General features: G+C 42.1%; 1 protein-coding gene across 3 annotated transcripts in view; it reads left to right on the forward strand.

Moving 5' to 3' along the window:
• Positions 1–12,156, forward strand: part of slc38a4 (solute carrier family 38 member 4) — a 33,914-nt gene extending 21,758 nt beyond the window's left edge. For all 3 annotated transcript variants that reach the window (XM_068716963.1, XM_068716962.1, XM_068716961.1), the window contains exons 10-16: positions 346–594; positions 1,495–1,574; positions 1,719–1,819; positions 1,930–2,054; positions 7,452–7,596; positions 8,180–8,277; positions 8,476–12,156. In XM_068716963.1, coding sequence (XP_068573064.1) covers positions 346–594; positions 1,495–1,574; positions 1,719–1,819; positions 1,930–2,054; positions 7,452–7,596; positions 8,180–8,277; positions 8,476–8,580 — 903 coding nt within the window. In that variant the 3' untranslated portion in view covers positions 8,581–12,156. The remainder of the gene's footprint in view (positions 1–345; positions 595–1,494; positions 1,575–1,718; positions 1,820–1,929; positions 2,055–7,451; positions 7,597–8,179; positions 8,278–8,475) is intronic.
• Positions 12,157–12,656: the final 500 nt, after the last annotated feature.

Consider the following 12,656-nt stretch of genomic DNA (forward strand, 5'->3'; position numbering starts at 1 on the left):
TTGATTTTAAGAATGGATGCAATGACTACGTGTATGTGAAAGGGGTCGCTGTTGTGTTCACAGTTTGTTTCTATTGCCCCAAAAAAGAAAATCAGTAAATGCAGTTTCAATGACAAAGCAGAAGAAGATTGTTAACTTGCTAACTAGCTGTCATTTGACCCAGTCCAATATGGCCACCACAGGGTGTGGTACACTGTCTCAGTGCCCCGTTTAGAAACCTGTGACTGTAAATGTAGATCTAGCAAATACACTACCGCCACAATGCTAACTCTTGTGAAGTGTATTGAAGTGAATTTTATTTTATTTTTAGTGCACCAGTCGTGACTTCATGTTGTTCTTTCCCAGATGATCTACAAGAAGACCCAGCTGCCCTGCCCTCTTCCCTTCTTTTACCACCACTCGGCCAACCTCAGCATGAACGCCTCGGACATGCCGGGGCTGAACCACACGGCGCACATGGATTTCTCCCGGTCAGACGTCTCCCCGGCGGTACTCGGCAGCCACGACGCTCACTACTCCACCGGCGTTCACGTGGAGCCCCACCCCGACGACGAGGAGATGTGCACGCCCAAATACTTTGTCTTCAACTCACAGGTGAGGCCAGCAGTAGCACACGGCAGTAGCACACGGCAGTAGCGCTAGCACAGAAACCTTTGTCCAACTTGCAGTGTTGTATATACGTGAGCTCTTTTTAAGTCTCAATGGCAGAAGGTTAAAAGGGTGCGACTCTTGAATTGCAGCCGGCGACTCTTGAAGTGCAGCCGTGTTTTGTGAAGGTGTGTCAATTTACGCAATGGCTCCTTCGTTGGTTAAGTTTACCATTTTAATCATTGAATGTAATGGCAGGATTAAGTCTCCTTTTCTAAGGTGAACTGTTAAATGGGGAGTGAGTGGAGACATTGTTCATCGACGTGAATACTCCACGTTTGTCGGAAACTATTTGAGACATTTGGGCTTATACACATCTTACAACCAAATCCAACAGAAGCAGAATACCAGGAATAAGCCAAGACATGTTTGGCAAAGGTGGGGTTATTTCAGGGTGTGTTTTGTCATTTTTGTGTGTGTGTGTGTGTGTGTGTGTGTGTGTGTGTGTGTGTGTGGGTTTAGGGATTTGTATCTGTGCCCAATTGATCATAAATCAGCATAGGAATATGACATGTAGCATTATGTTCTCATGGGGTTAGCTGTGCTAACGTGATTCACAGAGGTTTTGATTTTCAGATTGTTTAGCAGGGGAAGTGGTAATTTTACAGTCTTTGATGAGATGACTACCAAAGTAGGTACTCATCTTGTTTTGTGCTATGTTTGGGGCGTTTAATCACATGCCAGTTGTAGTTTTAGGAGTTCAGGCACAGGATAAAGGTTTTTTAAGGGTTTTAAAGCGACAGTGTCCTCTGTGCTTCAGTCCTTTTTCCTTAGCTGTGAAAACACAGCACTATCCATTGTTAGGTGTTTCAATCCAACATTTTCTGTGCATTTTTTTCTCCCCAGACGGCATACACGGTGCCCATCCTGGCCTTCGCCTTTGTCTGCCACCCTGAGGTCCTGCCCATCTACAGTGAGCTTAAAGAGTAAGTGAGAGCAGTCTTTTATTTTTAAGTTGAGAAGAAGCTCAATCTGCATGTAATTTTCCACGATTCTCTGTACTGCCAGTCTCGACCCTATAGCTTTTAGAAGCGATGTGACCTCTCTGAATGCCTGTGTTGTTTCCACAGTCGCAGCCGGAAAAAGATGCAGAACGTCTCCAACCTGTCCATCATGACTATGCTCATCATGTACATGCTGTCGGCATTGTTTGGCTACCTCACCTTTTACAGTAAGGGCAACCAAACACAAAAGCCGCAGTGTACTTTGCTTTTCCAATTGCTTCTGTCTCCTTTTGCTCATCAAGTGTTACATTTTTCCTTTGTCTCTCCTCCAACACAGAAAACGTGGAGGCAGAGTTGCTCCACACCTTCACCAAGGTGTATAAGTTTGACACCATGTTGCTGCTGGTGCGTTTGGCTGTTCTCACCGCCGTCACTCTGACTGTTCCCATCGTGTTGTTCCCTGTGAGTAACATCTCACACAAACACACACACAAACACACTCATGTTGTCTCTTAAAAAGCCTTATAAGTTTGTGTTGCCGGTTTTCTCAGAGGAGATAGGGGGGGGGAGCAAAACAATCTCCCTCACAGCGTCTTTTTTGTCTTTCAACTCTCATTGTTCAATTGAAACCGCTGTTATATTTTGATTCACGTCAGAGCGCAAGAACATGCTGTGCCGACACACACAAACATACACCGCCCTAGTAATTAGGTTTCTGGCCGCCACGTTCCACCCGACGCCAACCAGCTTCTTGTTAAACCATTTATTCAGGAACACGTTACTGCCACTTTGGGTCATTCTGCTCACAGACTGTGTTTTGTGTTTGCTGCAGTCAGTCTTTTTTGCAGTTGTTTTCTGGTACGCAGTTGGGGTTTTTTCCTGGCAGTTTGGTAAGAAAAGAAAAAAAGAACACACTGTTCGGTTTGGCACTCGACCTGTGTCGTCATCTCAGATCCCAGAGCACGCAGGCTGAGGTCAAAAACGGCCACGCCTCTCAATTACACCGAGGAGGCACACTTAGAGACCTCAACAGTAGAGCCTCTCTTACCTTTTTTTTTTTTTGTCTGTTTCCCCATTTTCTCTCAAGCTGGGGTCAAAGGTTACCGACTTGTACTCCCAGTCACATTCATTTACACATACGTATGCACACTCCTCTTCTTTCCCGCCCCATATATGTGCACGGGCTAATTTTAGCTTGGTCCTTGACTGACATGACGAGAACAAAAATGGCCGCTGGCCAGAGGAAGTCTGCATGCCCTGTTTTAGCTTCCATTCACACACACGCACACACACACACACACAAACTGATTTATGTAAAGACATAACAAACATCTGCTAATTTGTCAATCATTTCTGAAGTGGCCGCAGGCACAGCAGGCAGCCACCGGGGGGCAGCAGAGACGTTGACATTCAGTCACAAGAAAGTGCTGACAGAGAATGATGCAGCAATGACTGCATGTTATGGCTGGACACAGCACACACGCACACATTGATACATAGTTACAGATTATAAATATGCACACTTATCTGAGCGCCTTTGTATTCATTGTCTTGTATCTAAAACACACATCCTGTTCATTTTAGCCATATAGCTGATGAGTTCCTCCAATATCCCCCCAACTAACACATAGGTACACTCGCAGAAGATACTGCTGTATTTTCAGTATTGGGGGGGGGGGGGGGGGGGGATCGTCCTCTCGCTGCAGTGGAAGTTTACAGGCTCAGAGTGGACAGTGGAAAAACCCTCACTCTTCAGGGAGATAGAGAGGCGGAGCCAGTGAGACAGGGGGTGAGCTCGCATCGCGGGGGGCTACACAAGCCTCTAAATACAAACAGAACTGATAGAAATCTGCATGTGGTATGAAAGTTAAAAACAATAACTCTTTCAAAACAGGACTAATATTTGGGCTTTTTTATATTCTCCCAGTTGATACTTTCTCAGAAAAAAACAAAAAGGCAAACCCATAGTTTGTCTGGTTAACTGCAAACATGCAATTACATGCATGTGTCTGTCTGTTCCTTTTTCTGGCACCAACGTATTCGTGGCCGCTAGAAAGCGGAACCTTGATGCCCAGCTATTTTTATTTGACTCCAAATCTCTTGATTGCGACTGGCGCTCACAATGAATACATTTCAAATGTATTTGAAATGCAGAAGGGGGAGTGAGGGAGATAACAGAGGAGATAAACATTCGATAAGGACGGACAAACACAAGACTGAAATGGGATGCGGCAAAGCAGCTGTGGTGCATGCCGATTAGTGAAAGAGAAAGGCAGAAAAACGCAGCCAGGGTTAGGGGTCCTGTCCCCCTGCAGCCACTTACAACAGGAACAACAGAAGAAGAAAATGTCATGCAAATATGTTGCAAACTGGTTTTGGCTTGTTTTTACCTGCATGGATTCCTCTTTAAAAAAAGGTGTCAGTACTGAGAGACAGTAATGTGAAATGGCTGACCTTAGCTAATGCTGTTGAAGAGTGAAGTGCAATAAAGTTGATTTTGTGCACGGATTTCTGATTAGAAAAAAGAGTTGGGAATGTTCAATTTACCAACTGTCGCTATCCCTGCAGTGAATTAAACGCCGTTGCTGTAACGTGGTCGAAAGATTGGCGACCTTGGAGGTGCGCGAGGCCTCGGATCAAAAGAACTACTTGGTCGCATCATCGCCCTCTGCCAACTTTCCGTTTGACATTTTAGAATCTCGCCTTGAATCCTCCTGACCTTCATTTCGCAATGGAAATGCTGCCTACCTTCAGCTAGAGAGATTAACATTCGCTTTGTCTGCTGTCCTTGGCTCCAGTGGGGAAGTTTTCTGTGAGAGAGGGGAGACTTAGTGTGTGTGTGTGTGTGTGTGTGTGTGTGTGTGTGTGTGTGTGTGTGTGGGGGAGTGTAAGTTTGGAGATATATATTGAGGTGTGTGTGTGTGTGTGTGTGTGTGTGTGTGTGTGTGTGTGTGTGTGAGTGTGTGAGTGTGTGTGTGTGCAGTCACGTGAAGGATAGATGCTAACAGAGGCCAGATCGCACAGGGCTTTGCCAGGATCCAGTACATAATGAAAGGGCTTCATGTGGAGTCAAACATGCCCCAGTTCTCAGGCTCCAGCTGGAGATTGAAACCATGGGTGACGGCTGCAAACGAGCCGATTAACAGCACCACCGTCACCTTTGTGTCCCACCATCACGTAGTAAGATTTCAGTCTCAGTCCAGGCCTTGAGTAGCGCTACATTGAGCGCTTGTCTCTGAAGTTAGCTGGTTTCTCCCTCCTTACTTTTTACTTTTTAGTCTTGAATATTTGCGGTTAGCTAATCTTGCTAAACGTTTTCTGTCTGGTTGGTGGATATTTTTTATTTTACTTTAATTTAATTTAATTTTAATTTTATTTCTTCTTAAATTTTAAAAAAGTGGAACCATCTTCGGTTTTCACGCACACAACAATAACGCAGTAAAGACATCACCATTTCAAACACTGCGATAAAAGTATAGCTTGTTAATTAGCTAGTAACAACTAGCTTGCGTGCTATTAGCAGCATTATTCAACCCACCGTTTACTGTGTTTATCTCTGCGTTAGCTTAGATTTGTGACTGACATTTAGACAAAAGAACTGTTTGCCTTCCAAGGACATTGTTAAAAGCTTCTTTTGACATTTCGGTCCCTCTTTAAAGTAATGCACCCTTTATAAAGGGTTTGTAGAGTGTAACTAGACTTTATTAACCTTTAATTATAATACTAATGCTTTGCAGATCAGTTATAATAATTAGCCATAACTGCTGGTGTCTGCAGGATTATAAACATTGATTATGACACATTTTGGGTTGCCAGGTTTTTACTGTTGTTTCTCCTCCTCGTCAATAAAGATGGATTGGTCTAACTTTAATCATCATCAATTGAAGTTATTGAATTAATGTTAATAGTGTTATTAATAAACAGTCTTGAGTTTTCTCACTTTCTAAGTCTACTGGTCCACATGCACTGCAGCTCTTTTCCTCAAAGTCAGAGGCAATTAGAGCTCTAGAATGTGTTTTGGTGCAGATTTTGAAACAAGCCTTATTTTTTTTCTTTCTTGTTTGGCTGTCTAGTTTCAAGTAACTCCAGTGTCAATGTGGTCGAAAAGATCTTGATGTGGCGTTTCTTGTTTGCGATATTACTTAAAAGGGGACTCTTTCACTTCTGCATGTAGTTTAATTTCACGCCCAGCATGAAATATGTTATATTTAACCGCTGTCACACAGTGTCTGCTTTTGCTTTGAAAATACTAGAGCACTTCCATACGTGCACGAATCTTGACTTAACATAACCCTTGTTTGCAGGAAATGGTTTGTTTTTATCCGCGTCTTTTCGCAGAACAAGCTTACATAGCGATGATCTAAGTCCCAGGTTTGTTGCTAACTGGCTGAACCCAGTTGTGGCTGGCTAAATCTGGCTGCCTACAACTAGTCCATCCACATACTGTGTGTGCAGGCCTCTGACAGGTAAAGAGTCAGGAGCTAGAAAAGTGTGCAAACACAGTAAACTCCAAAGGCTTTGCACCAGGTAACAGTTGGGTGCTGAATAGTTTGGGGCCTTGGAGAGAAATGCCGCGTCCAGGCTCTACTTTTCCAAGCCGATCCTGATTATGCAACAGCTGGTGGGAAGACGGGGCACATTTGTAGAATATGAGGAGGGATGCAGTTAAATTATTGTCTATATCTCCCATACAAAATTAATTTTGGCTCGAAGTGGAGACATTTTATTTTGGGGAGCGAACAGTGAAGCGCAGAGGCCATCCCGATGCCTCCTCACAGTCATGATGGAGGTCACCTGGTTCAATCTGACAGCGCAGAAAATCCAGTTAATGTGATTTATTTTTTTCCACTGTGCCATGCTAACTGGATGTAAATCTTGAGCTTAAGTCAGACTTGAAAGGTTACAAAGACGGCATGTGGTGTTCCACCAGCAGCGGCTCTGGAATGCACATGCTTCTTCCTGTTCAGGTTAACTCAATGCAAAAGTTAATTTCACTTAAACTCCATTTGCATCTCTTATTTCATTCTTCACATACAAAGTGTCGGCCAGAGCTGTAATTAAATGTGTTGTCGTGGTGACTGGTGGGCCCTCATCTCCCTTAATGCGGGAGTAGTAAGTAAAAGAGGAAGCAAGATAGTAAAAGAAAAAAAGTGAACTGCAAGTGACAATAGCTGCTTCGTGTGAAGACACACCTCCCTCCTGCAGGCGAGCCCGCCCTCCTCTCACTGCCGGCTGATGCAATCCCATGCTACCATTACGCCGTGGGAGATAATCCCCCGAGGCTTTTTCAATGGGCGCTGTAAGCACCGCCCCTTGTAACCATCCCCCTCGGTGGCCTGCGAGCTGACAGAGCCTCAGGTTTCACCTGATAACCACGACCTTTCACCCACTGGAGGCTTGAACAAAGCTGCCTGTGGCTCAGCAGCGCCAGGCGTCTTAGCTGGGATCTTCTGGTTCTCTCCGTTACACACACACACACACACACACACACACACACACACACACACACACACACACACGATCACACACACTTGCCTCGTAGCACTTGACACACTTCAGTCAGTGGCCAAGTTTGGGAATCAGCCTCGACCACAGGCCAGCAGACGTGCAGACTGTTGTTTGTGGGTTTAGTGTTGGACTTTTAATATTTTTTGTTATCATGATTTAATCATTATTTTCATTTTGCAAACCAAACTGATACTTTTGAAGTCACAAAAGTTACACGTTCCCCTGATCTCAGTCAGTTGTTGGTGAACTTAATACAACCTTGTTATGATATAAATGAACCGCTTTGTCTGAATCCATATGATGAAGCCAGGGACTTCAATATCAATACTATGTTGTTTCTCTCCCCCCCAGATCCGCTCCTCCATCACCACGCTGCTGTTCAGTGGGCGAGAGTTCAGCTGGATTCGCCACATGCTGATCGCCGCCGCCATCCTGGCATTCAACAACTTGTTGGTCATCTTCGTCCCCACCATCAGGGACATCTTCGGCTTCATCGGTGAGTCTTTGACGCACACGAAAGGATCTGTGTAACAGTTGTTTTTTGTTTTTTTTTATAAAACGAAAAAATGTCATAATATGATGAGGAGGATTTGGTTTACAGACAATAAAACCATGACTGATATATATATATATATATATATATATATATATATATATATGAGGAATGATAACATTGAGTTAGGCCGTTCCGGTCGTTTTATTAAGTAAAGATGTTGGAAGTACAGAAGCTTAAAGAGTCGGGTCAAGTCAGTTATGCAGTCACTTGAGTCCTTTGTGACTACTGGATCTAAACACTCACATTCTCGCTGCCAACACATGGAAACACAGGAACTTACAAATATGTAGACACCTCTCCCTGACGTTAAGCGGCAGCGTTTACGCACATCGTCTCATAGCTAAAAATACCAGTTCTCCATCGTGTATAACTATTTATTTAGAATTACTTATGGCGGGGATTTACATGTATTGTTTTCCTGTACACTCAAAAAAAAAACATAAACTTTACCTCAATATCTAATATTTCAAATAGCAATTGTCTGAAAACTACAATTCGCTAAATCACTCTTTTTTTTATGCAGGTTCCTCTGCAGCCACTATGCTCATCTTCATCCTACCTGCTGCCTTTTACATCCGCCTGGTAAAATCAGTGCCGTTCCGCTCCCCGCAGAAGATCGGAGTAAGTGTGATGACACACACACACACACACATACATACACATTCTCAACGTCTTTCTCAATGTATCATTTTTCTCACTCTTTCTCTCGAGGGGCGAATAACACTTTCAAAACGTGACTCGTCACAAATTTCAACAGCCCCCTCCGCTGTGCGTGATCACACAATTAACCTGGCTCTCTTAATGTCTCTCTCCCCTCAGGCGACCATCTTCCTCATCGTGGGAATCATCTTCATGATTGGCAGCCTGTCACTCATCGTCCTCGACTGGGTCCACAACCCCCCAGGCTCAAGCGGCGGTCACTAAGCCCCCTCTTCCCTCCTCAGATTCACATTTAACAGTGCACCCCGTTCCCCACCCAGCCTCAGCTGGTCCAACATCTGGGAACGGGGTTCATCAGTGGTTCCCTTCCCTTCTCCAAATCACAAACGTCAATTATAAACAAATGGACATAATGTGCTGCACCGGGTTAAGACATCTACAGTTTACTCACCCAGAGAATATAACTTTTTGCTCAGTTTCAGTTCTTTTAGTGGTTTTGTTTTTTTATTGTTGTTGCTGTAAAGTTCTGAATTAGACAGCACAAACCCGAGAATCAAAATCCAGAGAGGGGGGGGGGGATACAGGACTCTGTTTTAACGTGCCACCAACAGTGTGAAATCATTGTCCTCTTCCATAATATTTCCAGCTATGAAGAGAAGGAACAAACACATACTGTACAGCCCTCACCGGAAGCAGATCTATGAACTGCGTTTTTTGCAGGGCTGGAAAGACAATGCGAGTCCCTCAGTCCTCTGTGTACTTGAAGAAGACAATCGGAGGTGGAGTGTGTCGTCCTCCATGAAACACGGAGCACTTCTAGCATTATGTTTCACTTTGTGTGTGGAGCTAGCACACTGCACACACACGCACACATATAGGCTTGGTGAAAACACATCTGCACCCGTATTTTCGGCTCATCTCAAAATGGTAAAAAGGTAAATTATGAAATGCAATTAAACCGTGTACAACTTTTATTCAGGAAAGTTGTTTTGCTGCTCTGCCACACGTTAACAATCAGAAGCTTTGCCAAAGTCTACATGCACATACTAAAGTCGATCTAGTTCATACACACTCAGTATTACTGTCGCCGAGGGATATGAACTTTCAAGATGTACATCATTTAGTTTGTCTACTTAAAAAGGGTTGTACAAAATATCATACTTTGCTTTATACGGCTCTTTTCCATTTTTCCAGGTTTTATGAAGCTAAGTGATCAATTCCAACATTTATTTGGCCTTTCATCTAGGGCCATAAGTTATTTTAAAATATACAGATTACATAATTGCAATTGGACAATTCAATAGTGAATTAAATTCAACCAAAAGAGCCAAACTTGAAAGAGCCAACTCAAAATTTTGCTAAGATTGTAGTGAAATATTTTGAACTCATGCCATACTATCCTCATGCCTTCTGAAAGAAAACCCTTATTCTCTCCAAATGTAATGTAAGGAGACACCTTATTTTTTTGTGATATTTTGCTGTGAGTTAGATGAGAAAGATTAATACCGCTCTCATGTCTGTACGCTAATTATGAAGCTAACGTTACAGCTAGCAGGCAATTAGCTTGGCATGAAGACCGCTTGCTAACTCCCCGTAGAACGATATCGTGACGTTTTTATATTATGGTTTTCATACAAATTCAACTAATGAGACATAACGATTGTATTACAAAGCATTAGAGGTGCTGCTTAGTGGATTTTCACTTTGGGCAAAGCCCTCCAGGCTAGCTGTTTTCCCACACTTTCAGGCTTTATGCAAGGCTTAGCTAACGGTCTTCAGGTGACAGGTACATCTTTAGCATACTGACTTGAGAGTAGTGCCAATCTCTGCAGCAATTGGATAAGCTTTCTTTTCTTTTTTAAATGTCAATGTCATGAACAATATCACACACATCATGACACTCATGATGCAACAGGGCTAGCTTAAGTATTGATAAAAGCAGAGGATGTGAGTCATTTTAAAGACTGTAAAACCTGCTTGTAACCAGCAAATGTATCAAATTGCTTTACTAAAATCCTAACATGAACTTTAAAGATGATTTCAAAAACATTTTGATGGATAACGTTTAGTTTAGTTCTTCAAGACAATTCAGATAGTGTGTTTTTTAGCTAAAAATTCACTTATTGATCTTAGTGGACCGATTATCACGTAGTAACATTTCAGTTTTCACTCCGTTGTTGTACACATAATCAATAATCAGATCAAACTTGTAACAATGATTGATTATTCTTTTAAATTGTGCCTTTGCATTGTTCTCAAATTAACTTCTAATACTGGTGCCATTAGTAAAAAATCATTCACAACAACACCGAAACCTCATATCACCTCGTTTTCCGAAGCTGTTACTGTCACCAACACATCCAGCCAAAGTGGATAACAATTATAGATCCTTTGCAGATCTATGAACATGAAACAAATTGATATTTCAAATGAAATAGTGTATTATGTGCATGTTTTTGGATTACAAACATGGTCTTTTTGGACAATTGTAAATGCTCTGTAAATAATCTTTATTTTATGGTACACTGACACTCATTGTGAGTGGGTTGTTGGGGGATTCTGCCTTACACGTCTTCTGCAATCCAGTTTGTTTTAGTATATAAATATATATATAACGTGTATTAGAATATTTTTTTCTCTTGCTGTATGACAGTAGTTTTGTTTTCTTTATTTGAAGCTTGTATATTTGTAGAAAATCTGGTCTCTATATATCCATTTTCATGTTTTAATGTTAACTTCTCATATCAGGATAAATGAATCAGTTGCCTACTTCATGACATGCTTTTCCCAGAAGTCTCAAATACAAGTCAATGTGTGTCTGTAGCTGATTGATTCCTGCTAACCAACACTGGGTTGAAATTACAGTTGAGCAGTATTGCTGTTTTTTGAAAAACAGTGCATTAACACTTAAAAGAAGCAAGACGAGATTATCCAAATTATTTCGTGACCACAGTACAGGAAGGTTCTTGAAAGAGCTCATGGCTCTTCTGCTATTCATTCTGTTTTTACAGCTCTAGAGCTTGATACATAGTGGCTTATCATAGTGTGGCTCATGGTGTATATCTCTGTTATCATATAAAAACTTTTTCAACCCCATTTTTGCTGCGGTTTTATGTCCGTGACGTTACTTGAACTGGAGCTTTCCACGGCCTTAAAGTCAGCAAGCTTCATGACCGAAAGGGTCCACGCGGCCCCTTCGGGACCCACTATGAATGTTCAATAATGGATTGTTCCCAGTTTGAAAATCTGGTTCACTCGCTTTTATTTTCTTCGTGAATGTTTAGCTGTCACTTCATTAGCCTCCTGCCGTCAGTCAACAGCTTCGTCTCTTCCTCAGGTTGGGTTTTGTCTTTTTTAAAGTGCTCATTTTAGAAAAGACGAGAGGCGGCAAGTTTGTTAATAGAACAATCCCAGCACCACACCTCTACACACCCCCCCCCCCCCTTTAGTATCTCAGGTATTCGGTCTGGATGAATATTTCTTCTCACTTTTGGACAAATCTTTTCACCTCTTTTGCATAATTGAGCCAAGCTGTACAATGTTGCCATATTTTGTGCTGGCATAGATGAGAAGTCATCTTGTGGGTCTATTAAAGCAGACAAGTCCCCAGCTAATTTTGACAGTGTTCAGAAAAGAGTTGTACAGCACCACCTGCCCTATTTTTAAATGGACCTCTATCCGTGGAGAAGCACTGGCTTGATGTTTCTGCTGTTCACAGTGTCTCTGCTTCCTGTGGATCTGGCCGAACAGAGTTGTAATTTTACCCAAACAAAAGGGGATGTTTTTTGTATCAGTGATGCTGTATCATTATGATGAACAATAAAAATGTGAAATTAAAAAGTTTGTGTTTTTCAAAAAAATGTTGCCTTTACTTTGGAAGAGATTGTACCTAGGATTGATTGTAAGCAAGATAAGAAATTGTTGAAATGCACTGATGGTATTTAACATTATAAAAGTCTCATTTTGAATGTGTGTATAACTTTCTATATTAAAATACTGGGAAAAAAGGTTTTTTTTACACCAGAGCTTACATAACAAGTCTCTGTACAGATTGGCGTCTCGGGATTTAACAACCAAAGCCATATTTCTGGCATACTGATCTTATGATGTTAGGCCTCTAGAAATAAAATGGATTATCCTGTTTCTGTCTAGGTAGCATCTACTGCTGATATGCAACACCAGCTTGTAATGTTCCCAGAGGATCAAAACAAGAGGTCGGGGAAATGAGTTAGGTAACCGTTTTCTTTGCAGACACATAGCCTTGACTATATGGAGGACCCAGAGAGCCTTGAAAATGTTTTTTTCAACTAATGGATTTTTTTAATACTGTTCATGAATCA

Source organism: Cebidichthys violaceus, unplaced genomic scaffold (genome assembly GCF_023349555.1).
Source record: "Cebidichthys violaceus isolate CVI_PGR_0920_01 unplaced genomic scaffold, fCebVio1.0.p SCAF_21, whole genome shotgun sequence".
NCBI classification, from domain to species: Eukaryota; Metazoa; Chordata; class Actinopteri; order Perciformes; family Stichaeidae; genus Cebidichthys; species Cebidichthys violaceus.